The 25,228-nt window shown below is 39.8% G+C and overlaps 1 protein-coding gene across 1 annotated transcript in view; it reads left to right on the forward strand.

Moving 5' to 3' along the window:
- Positions 1–22,833, forward strand: part of LOC120772136 (protein prickle) — a 92,990-nt gene extending 70,157 nt beyond the window's left edge. Inside the window, exons 3-6 of the mRNA XM_040100554.1 lie at positions 5,153–5,266; positions 10,991–11,119; positions 17,622–17,825; positions 20,467–22,833. Of these exons, the coding sequence (XP_039956488.1) occupies positions 5,153–5,266; positions 10,991–11,119; positions 17,622–17,825; positions 20,467–22,395 (2,376 nt within the window). The 3' untranslated portion in view covers positions 22,396–22,833. The remainder of the gene's footprint in view (positions 1–5,152; positions 5,267–10,990; positions 11,120–17,621; positions 17,826–20,466) is intronic.
- Positions 22,834–25,228: the final 2,395 nt, after the last annotated feature.

A 25,228-nucleotide genomic window follows, 5' to 3' on the forward strand; every position in this document is an offset into this window, starting at 1 on the left:
TCTTCGCATGCTTTTCGGGAGGCCAGACGTTATACATAACACCCTACAACGGAAATTGAGACAGATGCCAGCAGTGAGGACCGATCGACTGAATACCCTTATCGATCTCGCGTTGGGTGTACAAAATTATAGAGCAACAATGCAAGCATTAGGCCTGAATGACTATCTCAACGACCCTATGCTTATCAATGAGATGCTGAGTAAACTTCCCGGGGATATGAAGTTAGACTGGGGTCGTCGTCGAATGACCATCTCAAGGGTAGATGTCGTGGCTTTTGATGAATGGTTATTTGCGCTGGCATCATGTGCAAGCCAGGTGACGCCACTTAATGAAACCAACGGTAACGCTGCGGAAGAAAAGGTATTAGGAAGGAGCAATAGGCAAAGAGTTTTCGTACACGACGAAATACCAAAGGAGCGTAGCCCAACGAAAATGCGTAAAGAGGAAACTAAACATTCCATAACTTGTTCTCTGTGCGACAAAGAGCACAATCTTGCCGATTGTCCAAACTTCCTAACAAAGAGCCGAAATGAACGTTGGCAGTTAATCAAGGATAAAAGGCTATGCATTCGATGCTTTAAGTCCCACATGGTTAGACGCTGCACGTCTAAGCAAGTTTGCGGAGTTGATGGATGTAGAATGGTGCATAACCCACTACTACATAGCCAAAATGCTGCAGCTAAGACTAGTCGGGTAAATACAATCCTAGTTCATCAACGTAAGTTTAGGAGAGCCATTTTTCGTTACATTCCGGTAATATTGTATGGTCCTAAAGCCACAGTGGAGATATTTGCGTTGATTGATGAGGGAGCATCATGCACATTGATGGACAGTAAATTGGCTGAGCAGCTAGGTCTCGACGGCCCTGGTGAAGACTTGTGCTTGAGATGGACGGGCGACATAACACAGCAGGAGGTAAACTCAAAGGTTTTAAGTTGTGAAATATCTGCAAGAGAGAGAAACTCTAGGCGATATCGTATACACAATATTCGAACAATCACTGACCTCGAGTTGCCGCAACAAACTCTCACCGCAGACACTTTAAATGAGCACAACCACCTGAAGTCATTGCCTATTCTACCATACACCGACTGCAAAGCGCGATTATTAATAGGCTTGGACAACACGGCCAAACTTTGCGTACCTGTGGAGGTGAGTCAAGCTGAAGGTGATGATCTAATAGCAGCGCGTTGCAAAATAGGTTGGTCAGTTTATGGTCAGGATAAGTCGGCTTATCAGTCAGACGAAAATCTGCTCCACGTTTGTAGCTGCAATAAATATGATCAGCTTGAAAACTTAATGAAAGCTTATTTCTCTATCGATTCAGTGGGTATCAATCCTGTTCTCAAACCGCTTAGATCAAGGGCAGACGAGCGTGCATACCACATAATGGAAAAAACTGTCTTGTATGATGCCAGTGTTAAGAAGTGGGAAACGGGCCTATTATGGAAATATGACCACATTGTCTTGCCCGACTCATATCGAATGGCATATAACCGTCTCCAATGTCTGGAAAATAAGATGGAAAAGAGCCCTGATCTGAAGCAGTATCTTATTGGGAAGTTAAATGACTATCTCGAAAAGGGTTACATAAGAAAACTAAATATCGAGGAAATATCAAAAGGAGGCAAATCTTGGTTTATTCCAATATTCACAATTGAGAACGTTAACAAAAATAAATTGAGAATCGTGTGGGATGCAGCAGCTAAGGTGAGTGGCACCAGTCTGAACGACGTATTATTGAAAGGACCCGATCTTCTAAGATCGTTGGTAGGTGTCCTATTGAGGTTTCGTGAACGACCAGTGGCTATCTGTGGAGATATTCGTGAAATGTTTCACCAAATTAGGGTGAGAGCGGAAGATCAGGTAGCACAGCAGTTCCTGTGGCGAAACGGCGAAAGTAGCAGACGTCCCGATGTATTCGCTATGACCGTTATGACGTTTGGGGCATCGTGTTCCCCATCTTTGGCAAACTACATAAAAGATAAGAACGCTCTACGTTTCGAGAAGATACTACCAAATGCTGTGGCAACAATTGTCAAAAATACGTTTGTGGACGATTGGTTGCATAGTATGGATGATGAGGAAGAAATGATTCGACTCGCTACTGACGTCCGCTTCATCCATTGTGAAGGCGGGTTCGAGATGCGAAACTGGTTGTCGAATTCTAAACGAGTTCTGCAAGCGCTCTCAAGTAAGCATAAACCTGCGAATAAATGCTTCATAGAGCCAGGATCAGAACTTCAAAAGGTTCTTGGTATGTGGTGGTTACCAACCAGTGACGAACTAACCTTTGTTCACAGGTTCAAGCCGGATATCTTCAATGAATCCACCTTTCCAACGAAACGACAAATGCTTCGAGTAATGATGACTATATTCGACCCTTTGGGTCTATTGGGGTTTATTGTAATTCAAGCTAAGATGATATTACAAGATGTATGGCGATCGGGCGTAACTTGGGATGAACCTGTACATGATAAAGAACGTTCCGCATGGTGGCAGTGGCTGCGAAAGCTACGCTGTATTGATAAAATCCAAATTCCAAGGTGCTACACTTTCGCAAATCGCAGCACCGATAACCAACTTCATATCTTCGTTGATGCTAGCATATCAGCATATGCGGCTGTGGCCTTTCTTCGTTCTAGTATGGGCGACAAAGTTCATTGCTGTCTCGTTGCCTCCAAGACACGAGTTGCTCCGTTGAAGCCACTGTCGGTGCCGAGACTTGAGCTGATGGCAGCCATCTTAGGACTTCGTCTAGCTAAGTTCATAGGAAAGGAACTTTCCATACAAATTAACCGCCGGGTCTTCTGGTGCGATTCGAAGGATGTGCTATATTGGATTAGGTCTGACGCCAGAAAATTCAACCAGTTTGTAGCTGTGCGGATTGGCGAAATTCTAGAGGATTCACAAATCAACGAGTGGCGGTGGGTACCAACGAAGGATAATGTAGCTGACGACGGTACAAAATGGCACAATAATATGAAATTTAATAGCTCTGGGAGATGGTTTACGGGCCCTGAATTCCTAAGTCTATCAGAAACTCTCTGGCCAACATCCGAATTCAAAGAGCCACAAACCGTAACAGAAACTATACAACACGTAACGATTGATTCTTCAAAAGATATTGGTAATACGCAACCAGATCCCACAAGGTTTAGTAAGTGGGAAAAATTGCGCGCTGTGCAGATGTGCGTTCTTCGCTTTCTCCATTTGACTATGAAGAACACCGCGAGAAACCCAGTTACTCAGACAATTCTTTCCGATAGCACCTGTACAAGTGCCGAACTACTTCTCTTCCGCAAGTGCCAGGAAGAATGCTTTGGCGCGGAATTTGATCAAATAAGAAAAGGCGCGGTAAGTCGAAAAAGCTCAATCTACAAATTTTCTCCATTTATAGACAAGCTCGGACTGCTACGCGTAAAGGGTCGGATCGAAGAAGCAAGAGGAGTGACAACAGATTTCAAACAACCGATTATACTTCCTCGTAACAATATTGTGACTCATCTGATCACAGATTTCTATCATCGAAAGTTTCATCACCACCATAACGAGATAGTGGTAAATGAGATGCGACAGCGATTCTGTATTAATGGTCTACGAGCTTTGGTGCGGATGATATCAAAAGTATGTCAACAATGTCGTAATCGGAGAGCCACACCGAATCCACCAGAAATGGGAAAGTTGCCACCAGAGCGTCTCGCATCATTCACTGATCCCTTCGCTTATACAGGAGTGGACTATTTCGGACCCTTCGACGTGACGATTGGAAGAAGGCATGAGAAGCGTTGGGGAGTTGTTTTCACCTGCATGACCATACGTGCTGTACATATTGAGATTTCTTCATCACTATCCACTGACTCATTCCTCCTTGTTTTGAAATTGTTTATATCACGACGAGGAGTTCCACGTCGAATTTTCTCTGACAACGGCACTAATTTCAGAGGCGCTAGTCGTATTCTGGCAGATGAAATCGAGAAAATATCATCTGGCATACTAATGGAAAAATACCCCGAAATTGAGTGGACTTTCATACCACCAGCATCACCACACATGGGAGGAGTATGGGAGCGCATGGTACGATCTATAAAGTCAGTATTGATGGACATATTACCAAAAGAAGGTCTACGGGAGGAAGTACTGAGAGCAACTTTAGCCGACGTCGAAAATATTATTAACATGCGTCCTCTTACCTACGTTCCACTGGAATCATACGATAGCGAAGCATTAACGCCAAACCATTTCCTTCTGGGAAATTCAAGTGGCATAAGGGAAAAGGGTGATTGCGATGTTACCAATCCGTCGCTGCTAAATAAGAGATTTCGTACATCTGGTGAGTTGGCTGATCGATTCTGGAAGCGATGGATTCGCGAGTACTTGCCAGGCCTAACAAGACGCGCAAAATGGTTTGAAAAAACACCAGAACCCATCGCTCCAAGAGACGTCGTAATAATTGTTGATGAAAACATGAAAAGGAACACTTGGACAAAGGGAATAGTTTTGGATGTCATAAAGGGTAGCGACGGACAAATAAGAAGTGCCGTAATCAAAACTTCCAACGGCTTAATAACGCGGCCAGTAGTGAAACTTGCGCGCCTAGATCTGAAAGTGAACCCCACGTCAGAGCATGGAGATCACGGAGGGGGGAATGTTAGCGCGCAACAACCATAATTTTATAAAATGTTTAAACTTCAAGAATGTACATTAAAATACAACTCTAAGGATTTATTAAAATTTGATTGTACATTAAAATGCAACCATGTAGATGTATGTCCCGCTACTTGTCTATGCTAGCTCACCTACGGCTTACCCTTTTGCGTTGGCTCATTCTCTTTTGATTCGCTGGCGGAGTGGTACATACACCTACAAGGAGCACAATTATTTTAGCGAACGATCGAACGATCGAATTATTGAACTTAAATAAAATTCAAATCGGCTTAAAATAAGTGTTTTACTTTGCCACCCGCCAACATGGAATAGAAACTATTTTAATGGCGAAAATATTAATGTAAATGAAAAAATAAATATTTTTATTTTTTTATAAAAACAAACATTCCCGTTATACCTATAATGTGCTCACATATTTATGTATGTCTATCTAATATATAGTATAACCCGCATTTTCAATGCTTTTCTCGTTCTTTATTACAGGTACGCTTGTATTTCTCACAAATACCCGATGATAAAGTGCCATATGTGAATAGTCCTGGTGAACAATATCGAGTGCGGCAATTGTTGCATCAACTTCCGCCGCATGATAATGAGGTAAGTGAAACACATGAAAACATATTTGTATTAAATGCTTTAATAAAACTATATACTTACATACATATCAATTTGTAAACATTTAAAAAATCATACTTGTACATACTCGCACTCACACTTATCCATTCCACAATCGTGCAACACACGAACTCCCACGCCGAGTGACAAAACTAAAATAAAGAACTTTCCAAAGTGTCTATTCAAATGTGAAGCTCTTATCTGATCCAGCCAGCGTACCGCAAAAACGGTACCCATGCGGGCACAACTGTATCTGTAATGGCCGCAGTTACGCTCAGCGCGTTCAATTATGAGGGTGGAAGTGGCACTATGATTTTATTTGAAGCAACAAACTCTACAAAATAATAACATAGATGACCGAAATGTTATAAATATACATACCAGCATATACATACATACATGCATACATACAAATATCATTTTTAACATTTTCTAAATCTGACACAGTGTCTTCTCACCCACACACTTCGCTCCGACCAAAAATAGCCAATCTGTGACAAGTTTCGCATAATTTGCATAGCCAAACGCGGCGCAACCCCACCAAGCACTCCGCGCTACTTTTACTTAATAACGGACCGCTATATGTTTGTATGTTAAACTTAGTTCCTTGTTATTAGACATTTTCGATGCTCAATAAGTTGTTAACGTTAAAAATTGCCCCAATTCCTTGCTGTCCAGCATAACTGGTCCACCGCCAACAGTTTGCAGAATCGATCAGCATGTGGCACGTCGCACTTCGGCCGCTGCATGTAATTCTTCTCTTGCACGGGTACCGTTGTACGTAAAGAAGCTAACGTTTGCCATTTAAGTCTAACGAGTTTTCACGCACTTCCCACTGTGTTTGAGTGCCGAATGGCGAGTTCATCGATGCAAGGCTTTCGTGAACGCATATGAGAATATCTGATCGATATGTTGATTGGCTGCGACGTCGCTGGTTAACCGTATAACATATGTATTTGCATAACATATTTGGGTTTTAGTAAGTGTTTATATGTTTGACATTTACTGATGTACGGGTATTTGTAGTTACTAGCTCTTAATGTGGCTGCCAGCGGGAGCTGGATGGAAGTGAAGTTTTAATGAGACGCAATAAATTTAAGAAATTACTGTTAGAGAAATGCAATGAGATAATAACTCATCGCCATCGCCAGATAAGTTTTTACTAATAAATTCCAAGTAATAAAGTTATTCACAAATTTTGCAAAAAAAAATTAGATTCTTTTATTCTAACTTCTCTTGGTTCAAACTCTGGTTTATTGTACAAAATTTGTTATCAACACTAGCTAAGGTGTCTTACTCCTACTTAATATTTATGGTTCCACAAAAGATTCTTCTCTTTATTGGCAAAGACACCGCTTACACGGTTATAACCGAGTTTACAACAGCGCGCCAGACGTTCCTTCTTTTCGTTACGTGGCGCCAATTGGATATTTCAAGCAAAGCCAGGTCCTTCTCCATCTTTCCCTCTCGGATACTGCGTTGAACTCTCTCAGAGCTGGAGTGTTTTCATCCATTAGAACGATATGACCCATCCAGCGCAGCCGCTGTCTCTTGATTCACTGAACTATGTCAATGTCGTCATATATTTCGTACAGCTCATCGTTCCATCGACTCCAGTAATCGCCGTTGCCAATGCGCAAGGACAATACATCTTCCGCAAAACCTTCCTCTCGAAAACTTGTAACGCCGACTCATCAGATGTTGTCATCGTCCATGTATCTGCACCATATACCAGGACGGGGATGATGAGTGACTTGAGAAAGAACTTTACTTCTCAATTGCCTACTCAGACTAAAGTAGCACCTGTTGACAAGAGTTATTCCGAGTTGGACTTCGAAGGTGAGGTTCTTGTTGGTGAAAGTGCTGCAATCCCAAAACATTCCTTACAAATAGAAGAGTTACTTATGTCTATAGTAGTCTAGCAAACACTCGCAACTACTACCGATCCACGAAATTGTTCGCTTCCAGCCAAAAATCTGTATATCGAAACAAAACTTGACTAGTGAAGCCACCCTTTAACATTATAAACAAAACCAATTCCCTTCAATGACTGCATCATCAACACACATTTTACTGCATTTAAATTGAATTCCAACAACTGATTTGTGGCATAAATCACACGAGTTACGCCCACACGCCTACTGCGTGTAGTACCGTACATGATACCGTTGCATTCGCGAAAAAAGAACATAGTTCCCGCATAATTGTGGGACATTGAAATGCAATCACAATAAGGACAATGCGTTGCCAACATTTACCCTCGCACGAGAAAGGTAGATTTGAATTAGATGGAAATGACGTTGCTGCCGAAATGACAATTTGAGCTACAGACAAACGGTTAGAAATGCGAACGCATCTATGTTGGTATGAAAGCATCTATTTCAGTATCAATTGCGTTAGTAGAAATACATTCAGTAAGGCAGGGTACAAAGTAGAGCGAAGTGTTCTTAAAAGATAACGTATCTGAACACTCTGATATCCTCATACAATTTCACTTCATACCGGATCACTATGATCATGGAGTCGCCAAACCGAAATCTGGCGATTATACCGACGAGGAAGTTCTGGGTGAGAAGAAGCCGTTGGAGGAGAGAGGCGATGAGCTTCTTCTAGAGGTCTCTGTCTAGAGGTTTCTACTATCAAAAGGTCTGGTATTCATAAACTTTTGGCTCAAGCTCTTCTTTCTACCGGATCACAAAAATTTAGTAACAATACTTTTCGGCTTGATTTATTTACTTTTGTTAGATCGGCAAGAGTAATTAGAATTTTTTATGGCTTATGGGAGACTAAACGTCATTCAATACAGTCCTAAGGGTTGAGACAGTACCAAATTTTCAAATAGTCGAATTTCTTGGTTCACAGCTCACATTACGGTCCTATTGGTAGTGTTGTTTGGTCATTCACCTTTAGCTCATAAAACTTCAAATTTGTTTTCTTGAAATGCATTTTTTGAATCAGTTGATAATGGTACTCAGAGACTATCGCAATTCAAATTTTAACTGCAACTTCACCGTAACATTTACTAGCATACGAGAGACACATACAAAAAGTCGTAAAGATATCGCGTCAACTAAAGAAGTATTCCAGTTTCCAAGTTTTAGTCCCATAGCTTTTGATTTAGTAATCTGAAATTTTATACCCGTCTCTTTCTCACCAAGGAGCTGCTCATATGTCGGAACCGCTGATATTGGACCACAATAGCACATAGCTACCAACAAACTAAACGCTCGGAATAAAGTGCTTGTATGGAAAACTTTTTTAGTTGATGCGATGTCTTTATGAAACTCTGCATGTTTAATTATTGATGTCGTGACGTTTATCTAGTCCCCGTTAGGGTGGTAAGGTTCAGATAAGTTGTCATTGAGGTCATCAAATGGTCAGGAAACGTACTGATTCGGCAGAGTCGGTCCATTAGGAGAGGGTGTCGGATGTGTAGGGTTAGATGGGCATGCAAAGAGGTGGTGAGAGTCATGCGGGTCACGTTGCAAGCTGGACATACATATATTCGGTATGTCGGGGTCGATTCTGAATAAGTAAGAGTTTAAACTGCTACTGTATCCAGAATAAGGCTGCGAAAAGGTCACTCTCGATTATCGCGGCTACTCGAGCTCGCCTTCTGGAATGGTTGGTGGTTTGACTAGAACTGAGAGGGCGTCGGTCAAGGTGTTTATGGCTCCACTGTGAATGACGGCCAGCGCATCTCTGAAATTAGTTGCTTTCGAAGTCTGGTCGGCGTATTGTCTTATTTCGTCTACGTAGTTGAGGAAGGACCTCTTAATGCTACTAAGAGGCGGTTCCGCTTCTACCAGGGACTGCAGGGATAATTTCTACGAAAACACCCCAGCAGAAACTGCTTGGAGAGGAATTCATTAAGCTCTTTAACTGGGAGCATACAGACCTCACTGTGTAGATGTTCGAGAGGAGACATCAAGAGGCATCCCGTTATAGTCCGGAATGCAGTGTTCTGGCATATATGAAGCTTCCTCATTTGCATTTCATTGCATCCAGGCGACCATATTGGTGCGGCGTAGTTAGGGACCAGCCGGCCGATTGCCTTGTATGTTGTCAACAAAATTTCTTTGTATTTTCGCCATGTGCCGCCAGCTAGCGACCTGAGGATTTTATTGCTTATTGCGACTCTGTACTTTGACAATAATCGCAGTGTTGTGGGGAGTGAAGGAGCACAGGCTATCGAGTGTCACACCAAAACTCGTAGGGTTATTGACAATAGGAATTTTAACGCCATTGACTGCAATATTAAGGTCGAGTGGTACTCCTTCGTTCAGTTTGTGAATATGGTCGCTGTAGATTTAGTGGGTGAGAGTGCTAGATTCTTAGGTTTACTTTTGAGCACATATCATCGATCCCATTGTCCGACGTCATTATCGTGCAATCATCAGCGTAGGAGGAGATAGAGATACCCTTTGGTTTTTGAGGGAGTTCCGAAATATAGAAGTTAAACAGCAACACGGGGAGGACACCACCCTATGGAACTCCTGTTAAATTCTTCTCAATTTGGAATTTGGAATTCTTACCTTAAACCAGTACGGATGATTGCTGACCACTCGTAATTTTTAGTTCACTTCTTCAACCCTGGAGGGAGCGTAGATTTGTCGATGTCCTCGTTTCTACCAAAACAGTCTAGTATCAACGCTGATTCCATACGCTTCACTGTGTGCCTAGCTTAAGGCAAGTACAATCACAACTCCCACAAGGCAAATAATATACTTGACAAAAAATGAGCATGCAACTGATTGCTGAGCTACAGCCACAACGCACAGTTCTTTGTCATTGCAAGCTCATTCATATGTGGTCGCATATGTGTTCGCGTTTGTAAATACATATGCGCATTACACGCTTTGACATGTGTCCACACTTGGTCATCTATAGTTTGACAAAGCAAGTCTGCTCTGCACATACCACCTGACAAAAGTGCTGATACCCCGTACACCCGTGTAATAAGACGCGTGTTTGCGTGGAATTTGCATGCAACATAACAAGTCGGGAGGTGGAACGAACCGTTGCCAGTCAGTCGACCGAATAAACCGAAACAAGTTGGAAGCAGAGCCAATATTGCTGCCGCTTTGCCACCGCACCGCGCCGCCGGAGTTACGCGAAAATAGCTGTCATTATTCAGGAGCACGTCAGCAATGTTGCATACTACACATGCCACACGAATGAACGAATGATTTGCCAGCGAGCAGGCATGGAATGAGCAGCGAAAACTTGCGTAATAATCAAAATGTGTGCATGCAACACAACACTTACACATGTCCACACATAAGTGCACACTTTGGCCATATCAGCATTGTGCATCACTTGATTGACCATCACAGCAGCAATAGCAAAAGTAGTAGCGTGTTGTGCATGCCACAATACCACTTTTGAGTGCCACAAAGTGTTGATGGTGGCGCGACTACTCTTTCTCAGAAGCAATTTTCAATTTACCCACACACATATGTACTTGCGTACGTGTGCCTGCCAAGAGGCGAAGAATTTTAAATTCTCAAATAAATACTTGACTGCCGACCGCAAAATTATTTAACTTGTCACTTATGTGCCCACACAAAGCTAAATACATTCACACACACACACACCTTCATGTAATATGTTACAAAAGACTCCTAGCTGAGCACCACTCTCCATCATCACCATTTAAAATTATTGTTGTTTTTATATTTTTTTTATCTTTCATCTTCTTCACAGGTTCGTTACTGTCACTCATTGACGGATGAGGAACGCAAGGAACTTCGCCTATTCTCCACACAGCGCAAACGTGACGCTCTCGGACGTGGCAATGTCAGACAGCTGATGAGTGCGCGCCCCTGCGATGGTGTAAGTATTGTTTTTCAGCAAATTCTCTGAAATAAAAATAAATATATATATACATGTATAGTACATAAAGTATATAATAGTTATCAGTCGTCTACCGTGCTGTAGTGTCCGACCACTTTTCTCAATGACTGAAGTGCGATTTGCTTATTCCAAACGGAGTTTTTTAGAAATGATTTAGCAAAGACAATCAAAGTGGATCTTACGTAATTGATTTTGCTGTAAAACTAATTTAATTTTGTTGTAAAGAGTAATATTTGCTAAATCTCAGCAGTTTGGTCCCCATCATTAAACCCTGAACAAGTTTATAAACTTTGCTACAAAGTTTATAAGTAATACCCAACAGCAAAATATATACCATATATGTATACATAAATGAAATGTTCGTCTGTCTGTATATACCCGAACTTGTTTCTCAGTTTTTGAGATATCGATCAGAAATTTTCCAAAAGTCTTTAATCCGCTAAACCTGACCTACTCCCAAGTAGTTAAGTCCCATTAAGTATTAATTTGTGGGTTTGATAAGACATTTAAATATCCTCTATAACGCACTGACACATGAGTGTCGTAACACTTTCCACCGTAAAATTGCCACCGAGTGTAGTTTTTAGTTTTTCCCTTGTACTTAAAAAGCGAGGGCAGTAAAGGAATACATATTCAGTGTCTTCAAAGCTCTCTGAACACATCGGACAATTCGGACTAATGTCGTGCAGGAATCTGTACAGGTAGCTTCCAAATCATCCATGTTCACTTAGTATTTGGGTTAGGTTGAAATCTAGGTCCCCATGTCGTCTATCGATCCACGAATAGATACCCGATATCAGTCTGTGGGTCAACCGTCCTTTGAGTGAAGTTTGCCACCGCTGCTGCCATATTGTTAAGCTTTTGACTCTCTCTCTCTTTTGGCTCCTATAAAGGGCTCTGATAACTTGTAAATCCGCTCATTTTCGTCGCCCTGGATGTCAATGGGTATCATACTGGCTATTAGTTCAACAGAGTCACTTGATATTGCTTGAAAAGCATTGATAATTCTTAGTGCCGACAGCCTGTGCACAGTGCTTATTCCTCTGGCATATGCTTTAATGCCTAGCACGTGGAGCCTAGTAGTGTAACCGATCCCATTACTTTTGCGAGTAAAAGTCGCCGGCTGGAACGCAAGCAGCCTTTATTTGCCATCATTCTTGATAAGACTTTTAGGATTTATTATCTTTACCTGTATCCTAGGTGATCCTAATATTTGAGCCTCGAGTCTATTATTACTCCCAGATACTTTAGTTATGGCTGTGAATGAATTTCACACTCCCCTATGGTGAGATATATACTTTCCTCCACTTTTTTGCTCAGTCAGTTCTAAACCGAATTGTGCCTGGACAATGTTCTAGGCAGCGCTGTAATTTTCGAACAAATTTTTCAATACAGACCACTATACTTAGTAGCTTATACCCTATCAAAATCAAGATGAAGATCTTCCCCGGCTTGAAAGTTGCTTATATCATTTTCGCCATAAGAAACAACTGACATAATCTTTTTCAATAATCCAATTATATGGTAAATAGAAAACGTGAGCTGGGCAATCCCACGAAATACTTCTTCAGAATGAATAATTCTGAAATTTATTTTTCTGATATAAATTTTAGTTATTTAGACTTTATATACTTAAATTAAGCCAAAAATTACTTTTATATAGGTTATCATTGCAGTTTAATAATTAATCTTCTTCTAAATCACTTTAGTGTACAGTAGATTAGGTTAAGTTACATATATTTATATATTTTTATATTAACCTTAAAGGTGAATCGACAGATTTAAGCTTGCCAAAAATTTTTGAAGACGGTAAATTTCAATCGTAGCAATTTCGATAGGTTCGCCAAAGTTGTGTCTATCAAGATGTTTCAGTCTGAGTCTGATAAAAACTGGGCAATAGGGAAAGAAGTGATAAGATGATTCCACCTCGCCTTCCTCCATACAGTTTTGGCAAGAGCGTCCGACAGAATAATTATCAGAACACCTATAATTGTAGGGAGTTTTATTTGGTAAGAAGCAGTAGTTCGGAGGACATCTAACAGTTCACTCTGGGCCAGAAGAATCTCACAATCGCACAAGTACTGGTTCTTCACCTAGACCAACGCAACGAAAGCAAGAAGACGTCGGAAAATCGACTCGCTTCCAATTGGTTGAAATTGGAGAAAGGATGCCCTCCCTATTAAGGGAGGAATATTATTAATAATAAATATTTTTTATGATTTTAAAAATGTTGCAACATTTTCTAAAATAATCTGAAATTAAAGACAGATTACAATCCTTTCGTAGAAATTTTGTTGTCCCTTAACAACAGTTGAAGCCAATTTTTAAAAAAGGCAGTAACCCTGGAACTGCTGTTTGGAAGTAAACCCTTCAGATGTAATACACTTATGCAAACAATTTGCCCAGTCCTCAAAACACTTTTCATAAGATACATATTTTTTGAGATGACCTTCACCTTCTTCAGCGAATTTTGTTTTATCTTCGATCGACTGAAAACGGGTTCCACGGAGAGACAACTTCAGTTTGGGGAGCAAGAAAAATACACACGGTGCCAAATCTGGTGAATACGGAGGTTGATCGATGGTACTGCGCTTGTTTTTTTTCCCCCTTCCTTACGATGATTGTTGACTTGTTTGCATGTCAACCTCATAAACCCATATCTCATACTCAGTTATATTGGTCTCAAAGAATGTGGGATCGGAATTCGTATGATCAAGCCTTTCCAAAAAGAAATAAAGCTCATCTTTATCGGGATGAGTCGAAAAGGAACGCGTTTCTTACCCATAATATCATTCGAAAGGACCCGCGAGAGATGTCGAGCTCTCTAGCCGTCTCTCTAACCCTTGGCTGACGATTTTCAATCACCATATCCTCACTTTTTTAATATTTTCTTCAGTTGAAGAGTTTGACGGTCGTTCAGAACGGCTTTGTACCACTCGTAAGCTTTTGTTTTTGATAAAACAGAATCACAGTAAGCCTTTTCCAACATTCTCAACAATGCCGCACACGTAATTTGATTAGAAATATATAATTTTAGACAAATTCTATCTTCGATATTTTTATCCATTATAAAAATCGCAACACACTACTGAAGTGTACCGACTTAAGCAGCTGCTATAAACAAACTGGTTGACAGATCGTGCTCATATTTGGCATAGTGATTGAGAACCATCCCAACTCACTCCCCAGACATATTTATACCCAGAACAGGGTACAAAAAGTTTGTATCTCCCAAAGGGTCGGATATTTTATAAAGTGTACTAGCTGACACCGCAGCCGTTGTCCTGCGTGAAATTATGTGTTTTGAAATGAAAAGTTGAAATTATATTGTGTCGAAAATGATTTATTTTCGATTTTTCTAAATTTTTTTTTAATGTAGCGCAGCTCAATAAACAATTTTTTGATTTCTGTTCTGGTGCGTAAATATACAGAGAAAATGGGTTTCCAACTCGTCAACACGCCACATATATCTGGCCGTGTGAAAAACATAGCATTTCCCGATTTCCTTGTGTCCTATTGATTGTCAACGCAAGGGCAATTTTCCCTGGAAATTGAATACGTTTAAACTGAAATGGCTGTCCCTTGTATTCGATAATGCGTCATAATCAGTCAGGTTCCATTACACAGATTCGGCGCATGAAGATTGTGAAATATAATAATGACAGATCCAACTTTAAGACGCAAATGATGCTGGGGCATACCAAGCCTCTCCAAAGAATTTGGAAATTCCACTCGATAATTTACGGTTTCGTCTTCCTTGTCAAGACGATCGATCGATTAATATGAGCGCAAACCTCCCAGAATTTGACTTTGAATCTTCCAGTTTAAGTCATTAACATCGGTAATTTTGTCTGCTAAAATTGCTCGTGCACTCAAGCTATCGCAGTTACGATAATTTGGCCAATGTTCGGATAAACATTCGTGATGAGTACATCTTCCGTTGAAGTGAATTGACAAAAGGGAGGTGAAATTGATATCAAACCACTGGAAGTATCAACCGAAATTTGCCCATTTCCAATTCTTAGCGAATACAATGTAAAATGTCATCGGCAATGTCATTTTTTCGTATCCCATAATTAACGCGAATTTGAAGGCTGATATGTCGATACTGATTGATACTGCTGGCATGCTTCTCAAAAAGTTGCACACACTGTACCATTCACAATACGCAATGACTTAAATGAAGTCGGAAAACTTTCATGAGTTGCAAAAGTAAACATCCTACAAAGCGCTTTATTGCGGTTCACATATCGACCCATTTGATACTGCTGATCTCATATCATTCAAGGCTAATAACCGCTATGTTGCTTTCTTTGGTGACGTACTTGCAAACGTATTTGATCGATTTCACCAATTTGCAATATCTGAATCAGGAACTTTCGCTGAAATGATTTCATCAATTTGATCTGGTGTAATCACCATCCGCATCCAAAGAAGAATGTGTGCGCGCGGCAAACTCTTTTCTGCTACTCAACAGAATACATTCAGCATCTAACAGCACCATATATACCATAGGTTGATTCAAGATAAAGACCATCAAACATCGCTGCTATTGTTTAATAAGTCGTGCTGTGATATTGTTACGATCGCTAGCTGATTGACCGCGACCCATAATTCCGCACGTATGTCATCGCATTTTGGGAGTAATGCTTGCCTTTTCTTGGGCTGCCATACGTTGAAGGCAAAAGAACGCCGACCAATATTAGCGCCATCTCTTCGTGGCTTCGTAACAAATTTCAATCTGTAATTGATCACATCGTCTCAAACATACATAAAGTTTTCACTGAATAATTTTCAATAATTTTTCCTTTGGATAGCCGGAATAAAAAAGTAAGCGACCGCAATTGAACGATTCAAATAATTTTCAAATCAAAATATTGAAAAACAAAACAAACAAAAATTGAAAAAAATGTGTATGGAAAATGTTACTTTTTGAAATTGTCCAATTTTAGGACTTCTCCTCATGAAAAGTATAAGGTATTTTGTTTCTAAACCTTTCCCGATCCACAACAAACAACCTTTAAAAATTTCATTAAGATTGGTTCAACCGTTCTCTTAGTGTTACTAACAAACAAACATTCATATCTATTGTAACGTTTGTATGGGGAAAAGAAAAAGGCTGTTTTTAGGGGTTTTCCGGAAACTATTCGAATTTTTCTCGCCGTAAAAACCATCCTTGACTTCAACAAACATTTAAGAAAAAGAATTGGCCAAATTGGTCCAGGCGTTATTGAGTTATGCGCGTACATACATTTTTGGTATTCATTTTTATTTATATAGATATAACAATGATCAACGTATCGATTTAACCATGTCTATCTGTCTGTCTCTATGTACCCACTCACTTTATGAGCTAACGATTTCAAATTTTGTATGAATCCTTTTCTAACCTCGAAGCTGCTAATTTGTTGTCATATATCTGCCATACAAACCGACCAAAAAAAATAGAACTTTACATATATAGAAAACTTGTTTATTTGGCAGGATAGATTCACGAAATTTGGCATAGATTATTTTCAAAATCGAAGCCACAATATTCAAGCTAACTGTTCAGATCGGGTCACTATAACATATAGCTGCCACATCTAGTTCTTATTTAAGTTTGATGAAGTCTTTCTTCTTTCCATTTTATTGTCACTCGAGTTAAAGTCATCTATTAGTAAATATCCTATATTTCTCATACTTTTCAAAGATTCTCAACTAAGATTAGTTGAAGCTAATTTTTGCGCTTCATTAGCCGAACAAACGTGAATATGAATATGAAGTATGCTGGTGCTTATAGCATTTCCACCAACACGCCAAATGCAATTAACCAAATTCAATAAAATAACATACTCAGTACTCCTCGAATGCGTAGTTATTTACAAAAGACTATACATATACTAAGCATACATATAGTATGTATATATGTAATATGTATGACTGATTGTACTAGTGCAAAGTAATTGTATGCAGCATCGCATCGGCAGAAACTGTCAATTTGACTGTCACTGACATTGGCATTGACACAGGACAAGACTGCGCTGCCGTGTCACTGTCACTTAGCCGGCGACGAAACGTGTTGAAGCCACACTAAACAAACAAGCAACTTAACTCAACGGCACTAACAAGTGGGCAAACACAAACACACTCAAGCGCGCAGTAAAGCAGTGTGCGAGTGGAAATTATCAATAAGAGTGCGTGTGTGTAAGAAAACCATTTGGTATTGCATAACAAACTTAATACAATTTGCTTTACGAGTATACATGAGTGTGTGGGCGCATTTTCAGATTTGTCTATCGATTATTGTCAAGTAAACTAAATATGTATATATGTATATGTATATAGCCAAGATATATGTACGTAAATGAAATTAAAACCAAGCTAAAGGATTTCCTCACTAATTCGCTTTCCTTTCTTGAAGTCGCGTTTATTTATGCTTTAATCAGTAGCATTTTTATTATTTAAAATTCACTGCATTTATCATATTTTCTCATTTCAGTGTGATGAATTGATTTCCACCGGCGACATTGCTGTATTCGCTACACGCCTGGGTCCGAATGCTTCATGGCACGCCGGTTGCTTCATTTGCTGCATTTGCCATGAGCTGCTAGTCGATCTCATTTACTTTCACCGCGATGGCCGTCTCTATTGTGGACGTCATCATGCAGAGACATTGAAGCCCCGCTGCTCTGCCTGTGATGAGGTAAGTTTGATATTATTTTTAACCACTATGGGACCTTTGCAGAGTGTTTTAGGATAACTTTTATTTGTTTGTAAATAAACAAATAAATTAAAATATTTACAAAAGTCACTAATTGAACTTTACATAATTGCTCTCTTCTATTCGCCATTCTCTAATCGCAAACTTTGCTCACTGCCATCTTACATATGGTTTTCAAAAAGAAATAAACGCATATAAGGTAAACTTAGCTTTATTATAATGATAAGGGTTTGTCGATCAAGAGACCAGCGTGGCTTTTTTCTCTTCTTCTTTATTGGCGTAGACACCGCTTACGCGGTTATAGCCGAGTTTACGACAGCGCGCCAGTCGTTCTTCATTTTTGCTGTTTGGGGCCAATTGGAGATTCCAAGTGTAGCCAGGTCCTTCTCCACCTGGTCCTTCCAACGGAATGGAGGTCTTTCTTTTCGTTTATTTCTCCCGGCGGGTACTGCGTCAAATACTGTCAGAGCTGGTCTAATTTCACACATTCGGACAATATGACCTATCCAGCGAATCCGCTGTTTTTTAATTCGCTGAGCTACATATGTCAATGACGTCGTATAACTCATACAGCTCATAGTGCCACCGAATTCGATACTCGCAGTTGCCAATGCGCAAAGGACCATAAACCGTCCGCAGAACTTTTCTCTCTAAAACTCGTAACGCCGACTCATCAAATGGTGTCATCGTCCATGCCTTTGCACCAAATAGCAGGACGGGGGTGATGACTGACTTGTAAGAGTTTGGTCATTGTTCGTCGAGAGAGGATTTTACTTCTCAATCGCCTACTTAGTCCGAAGGAGCACCTGTTGGTAACAGTTATTCTCCGTCGGATTTCAAGGCTGACATTGTTGTTGGTGTTAATGCTGGTTTCAAGATAGACGAAATTTTCTACGACTTCGAATTTATGACTGTTAACAGTGACGTGGGAGCCTAGTCGCGAATGCGACGACTGTTTGTTTGATGGCAGGAGATATTTCGTCCTGTTCTCGTTCACCTCCAGACCCATTTGCTTCGCTTCCTTATCATTCTTGGAGAAAGCAAAACTAACGGCGCGATTGTTAAGGTCAATGATGTCAATATCATCGACGTATGCCAGCAGCTGTACACTCTTATAGAAGATGGTACCTTCTCTGTTTAGTTCTGCAGCTCGAATTATTTTCTCCAAAGGTATGTTGAAGAAGTCACACGAAAGGAAGTCGCCTTGTCTGGAACCTCGTTTGATATCGAACGGCTGGGAAGGATGCTTTACGATGCTGATGAAGCTTTTGATCCCACTGATAAGGTTTGTTTACGGTGGGCTTTAATCCATCACATCTCGCAGTACGCTCGAAAGAATCTTATATGCGATGTTGAAGAGACTTATCCCAAGGTAGTTGACGCAGATTATGCTGTCTCCCTCTTTGTGAATTAGACAGAGCACACTGAAATTCCAATCACCGAGCATACTTTCGTCGAATATTCTGTAAAGAAGCTGATGAATGCTCCTTATCAGTTCTTCGCCGTCGTATTTTAATAGCTCGGTCGGCTTCATCGTCATCAATTGGGGAATCGGTTTCACCTTCTCCTGATGTTCAGCTTTCACTGTCATTCAGCAGGTTAGAGAAATGTTCCCTCCATAATTGGATGGATTAGGATTATTCAGACACAAAAAAGTCATTAATCATGGCTCTATAATATACCTATATTAACTGCAACATTATGACCTTCATAATTTTTGAAGAAACATGGAGCAATGATTCCCTCTGCTCAAAGGTAGACTTTTTAAAGATGTAAAGGCGTTTCAACAATAATTGGTGACTTATCATTTCCCAATTGTGACATTTTTTTTCGGGAGAAAGTCTATTCTTGTGAAATGGCACTCCAAACTGAATATAATTCAGATAACTGCTGTCAAAAATAGCAATTCCGAAAAAAGGATTGCCTAATTGAAAACCACAGGTCTAAAAATATCCGTTAGTTTATTAGAAGTTGATTTATGGGAAAATACAGTATGAGGTCAGTTAAAGGGTTTCTAGTATTCAGGTGTTTTGTTCATCTTAATTTAATATTTATGTTAGTTGGGAAATTCACGAAATGTCTATAATTCCTATTCACCATATTCCTACAATGAAAAAGTCTACAGCAAACCCTACTTTCAATGGCTTATGTTCAGAAAACTCTCATCTGTTTAAATTTGAAGTTATCTAACATTTTACACCCACAATCTACGTTTAAGCTGCTTTCGAAATCCGCTTTCGAGTGTAAAACCACAAGACATACGACTTTAGCAAACTTCTACGAAGCGTGTGAACTAACAGCAAACACCTTCGCTAATTTTCTACTAACCACCGCACTCAGTTCCAAACGCACAGCCTTGGGTGTTGCCACACTGACTCGACTCACATATTTAAAAGCGCATTGCACTCCCCAAAGATGCAGCCCAGCATTTCTAATCAAAGTTTCCGCAAAAGTTTTCGAACTGCACGGCTAACTCTTCCCATGAGAACTTTCACTGCACTGCTGTACTTATTGCTCATTTCAGGGTATTCTTTACGTCTTCTTTATGTCTGCTTAACAGCTCACTTTTCAACTTTTAAATTTATTTAACATTTCCGTTTCTTTCTTGCTCTCCTTGGCGCAGATAATCCTTGCCGATGAATGCACCGAAGCGGAAGGACGTGCCTGGCATATGAACCACTTCGCGTGTCAGGAGTGCGAGAAACAGCTAGGCGGTCAACGTTATATAATGCGCGAGGGCAAGCCGTATTGTCTGCTCTGCTTCGACGCGATGTTCGCCGAGTACTGTGACTACTGCAGCGAGTCCATTGGTGTGGATCAGGGTCAAATGAGCCACGACGGCCAACACTGGCATGCGACGGACGAATGTTTCTCTTGCAACACATGTCGCTGTTCGCTTTTGGGACGTGCATTCTTGCCACGTCGCGGTTGCATTTACTGTTCAATTGCTTGCAGTAAAGGTGAACCGCCCACACCATCGGATAGTTCGGGTGCTGGCATGTACACCACACCGACACCGCCAACGCAACGTGTGCGTCCGCAGACGCGCATACCCAGCAGTCATGCATCCAGTTCACCGCCAATGTCACCAATGCAACAACAACAGCACCAAAATAGCTTCAATCAAGCGATGTATCAGTTGCAGAGTCAACAGATAGCGGCGGGTATAGTTTGTGCGGGTACGGGTGGTGGACCAACCGCCACCGATATGAATGTTGGTAGCGATAGAGGGGGTGATAGCGCTGCGCCAGTCAGTGGTGCAGATGATGTGACGCTTAGAGATCCAACAAAACAAAGCTACCCAACATCAGACTCTGACGGCGGTGTGGTCAAGGATTTGGAACATGCGATTGGTAGTCGCAGTGCTGGTGATTTTACAGACTTATCAGGCGGTGCGCCTTCAACATCTTCACAGAATCTATCACCGCTGATCTCACCTGGCGAATACACACATTTGATGCCACAACCAATGGAGCTGAAATCTGAGGCTGCTTATAACTTCAATGAGATGTCGCTCAACTTAGATGCAGCTTGGCCTAGTAAGCCGCCGCATCCCGGCTCACATACATATAACCTACCGCGTCATATGCAACATGTCTCGAAAATGGAAAGCTCTATGACCTCGAGTATGCCCGAACTTACTGGACGACCGGCTACACAGCCACCATCGACTGGCACACACACTACCTCGCAACAATTCGCACAAGACTATGGTGATCCGATCACTTCAGCACTACCCTCCGACATCGGCGAGCTACCCACACCCAATTTGTCGGTAGCTTCGACCACGCTACCGCCCGAATTGATGGGCTCACCCACAGCCTCAGGCGGCGAGCGCTCAATAACCTCGCCACAGTCTACGCAATCCGGTCAACCACCCATATATCCAGTGTCCATACTCAGCGGCGCTTCATCCTCATCACCAATGAGCGGCGCAACGGGTGAGGTGAAAAAGAAAGGTGTACGCTTCGAAGGTTTACCACCAGACCCACTGCCGCGTTCACGCAGCTACTCCGGCAACGGCGCGGGCACACGCGACCGTGAGCGCGATCGTGACCGTGACCGTGACCGAGACCGCGACCATGAGCGGAGCAAGAGCAAAGACTGCTGCAGCGGTGAACGTTCTTCCGGCGGTAGCGGTCATCACTCATCGCGTCGCAGACGGCGTCGCAAATCATCGGGTCATCGCAGCAACGGTTACCGCTCGCATTCCACAACGCGCGCCGACACCTACGTGACAACACAACCGCTCTCCTCCTCCTATCAAGGACCACCATCGGTGTTACAACGCGCTTCTAACACAAGCAGCACATCCGCAGCACAGCCTGTCACGCATTGTGGCGACGATGAATCGGATGATGCCTCGAGCGTTTGTTCCACTTGCTCGTCATCCTCGTCCTCCTCCGAAGACTATATGATGTATCAGTTGCCGCAGCGGCGACATTATGGGGGTGTGCGCGTCAGCTATGTGCCCAACGATGCGCTCGCCTATGATCGCAAACGAAAACCGACGGATATGAGTGACAAGGACAAGAACTGTATTATTTCGTGATGCGTTGTTGTAGTGTTGTGTGAAGTTACGGGGCAAGCGCGTACATGCGGTTGTGTGGCATCAGCAACCATTAAAAGTTGTCAGTCAGCGCAGCAGTGGAAATAAATGGGCGGCAGCGCCGCTGGCAATCGAAGCCTATAATATTTAAACAAAAACAAAAAGTACAACAAAATTTAAATGTGAAACGTAATTAAAAAGAGGCAACAATTATTTAAAATTAAATATATGTATGTATATGGCTTCCAGGCACCCTAAATCAAAGCGGCGGCGGCGGGTATCAAAGCGTTGGCATTTACCATCTGACATAATTAATGATTTATAAATTGCTTTAGTGATGAGTTAAGTTGAAAGAGGAAATTAAAGTGTAATTGAAAACTTTAAAACAAAAATTAGTAAATGCCACTTCGGAAGAAGAAGTAAAGCAAAATAAATTTTAGAATTGAAATTACAAACAAAAAGAAAAAATAATTTTAAAAAATATTTAAATCTTAAAAAAAAAATATTTTAAAAATGTTTGAACTTGTTTTTTATTTTAATTAAAAATTAAAAAAAAAAATAATATGTAAATCGACTCAGCTGTTTTAGCTTCATAGAAAAAACCTACTTAAAATTTTAAATGACGAGAAAATATTTAAAAATTTGTTGCTATTTTTATTAGTTCTGGTTTAAAAATAAAATGATCCAGCTATGTTAAAAAACCCATTCTTTATTAAAATTACTACCTTTTGTAATTATTATTAATAAATTTGTATGAATACTGTAGTTATTTGGTTCAAAATTGTTTAAATTGTATAAAAACTAAATTTCTATATTTCAAGGGTATACTTTTTTATGGTAATTCGTAATTGTTTTCCCTATTTACATATTTGAGTCTATATATGTATGTAAAATTTTTTCTACTGAAATCAAATATTTTATATTGTTAACCTTTTAAAAATATTTTTTATTTAATACTGAACCAAAATAGCAAAAAAAAATTACAAATTTTGTGGAAAATTATATAAAAATAATTTTTAAAAATTCGAGAATATTAATAAAAAAATTAAGAGCCGACGTAATACCCGCCCGTGTGTTATATATTTGATAAAATATATACAATTTTCAATGCTAATAAAAAAAATTCCAAAAATTTTGTAAAATTAAAAATCATCTTACTGATTCATCATATTTTTATTAAAAAATATAAAATACTGAATCATCATATTTTTGATAAAAATATAAAATCATTGCACATAATATCTACCTAAACTCAAACATAAAAGTATAAAATGAGATTTTCCCATTCAGCCATATCCCATTGCAATGCAAAAACATGTACAAACAACTACATTATCTACGTGAAGAACTAATTAAAGCAATAAGAGTTAAACTTAATGAGTTCCAGAAGCACTGAGAAACCTCAGCTGTAGCAATTAAGTATTTAAATGAAATTATAGAATTAAAAATAAATATAAAAATAATAAGTATAAGCAGCATAAGAGGATGTTAATATTTTTGGACTCTATACAGATTTAAATAAAGAATAATAATTTATAAATTGAATACACATTACATTTTAAAAACCTACAACTACTAAGCATAAGTACTAGTATTTACTTTTTTGTAATTAAAAGAAGTAATCTTAAGCGATATTATACATTTAAAAATATTTCTACAAATTTTATGTATAAACAGTTAATAAATATTTATTGACCCTAAAATATACAAACAATTGCAAAAATATGTATAGAAGCATATACTTAAACTTAACTAAATTAAAATGTATTTTTATATATTTTTAACTGAATTCCCTGTAATTTTACATTGTAAATTTTTAAGATATATGCTAAGATAATATAATATACAAAATAAAACTAAAATTTAAACTAAAAAACTATTGTTTCATTTCATAAGCAAGTTAGTTTTATTTTTTGATCTTTTACATTATAATTTCGCATTTAAAATACTCTGCCAACATTCCCTCTCTCTACAGCTACCGCTCTGTTCAATTCGGTATTGCATGTACTCACTATGTTAATTAGCATTGCCCGTTGGAGCTCAGACGTAAGACTGCCAAATTAACATTATCAGTGATTTCATTAGAGCGCTATTACACGAAGCAACTTTTGTTGCGGCAACTCTTGATTTATTGGCGAGGGGGCGACGAGCTTTGTGTTCTTATTCGTAACAGTTCGCTACGACGTTTTTTGGCATTCGTGTTCTTTCTTTCTTAGTACATAGCGTTTCCGTATCTTTTTTTAAATTAATTTTTTGAATATATTTAAAAAATTTAATTTCATCTTTTGGTAAGTAATTTGCAAATAATGTATTCAAATATATGTACATAATATAATATTAATATTTTAGAAAATGGAGTATGACGAAAAAATCTAATTAATTAAGGATATTGTGAAATGTATTTAGGAAGCCATACAAATTGATTCAGACGATAGTAAAAAGGGTGATATATCTTTGTTTTAATAAACAAAATGTATTTCTTAATTGACAGAGCTGATTAATATATGTGATAGAGTGGTCCAAATACCTATAAGGAAAAAAGAAACGACAATGGGTTAAAGTAAAGTGAAAGGGAATGAGAAAAAAACTCGAACAGAGTTGCGCAACACAAGTTGCTCGTGTGAAGGTAATGGGCAACAGCAAAAGAGAATCGCCCGAGAATCAGCAACAAAAGTTGCTTCATGTAATAGCGCTCTTAGCAGGCGCTTTATGGCTTAACGCTAAAAATTGAAAAATCGAATGTGTAAAATCAGCAGTAATCGCCTGCTGCTGCAACAGGCGCCCATAATCAGGAAGTAAGCTGCCTGCCCAGCGAAAAATCGCGATAACTCCGTCA

The sequence above is a fragment of the Bactrocera tryoni genome, chromosome 3 (genome assembly GCF_016617805.1).
Source record: "Bactrocera tryoni isolate S06 chromosome 3, CSIRO_BtryS06_freeze2, whole genome shotgun sequence".
Taxonomy (NCBI): domain Eukaryota; kingdom Metazoa; phylum Arthropoda; class Insecta; order Diptera; family Tephritidae; genus Bactrocera; species Bactrocera tryoni.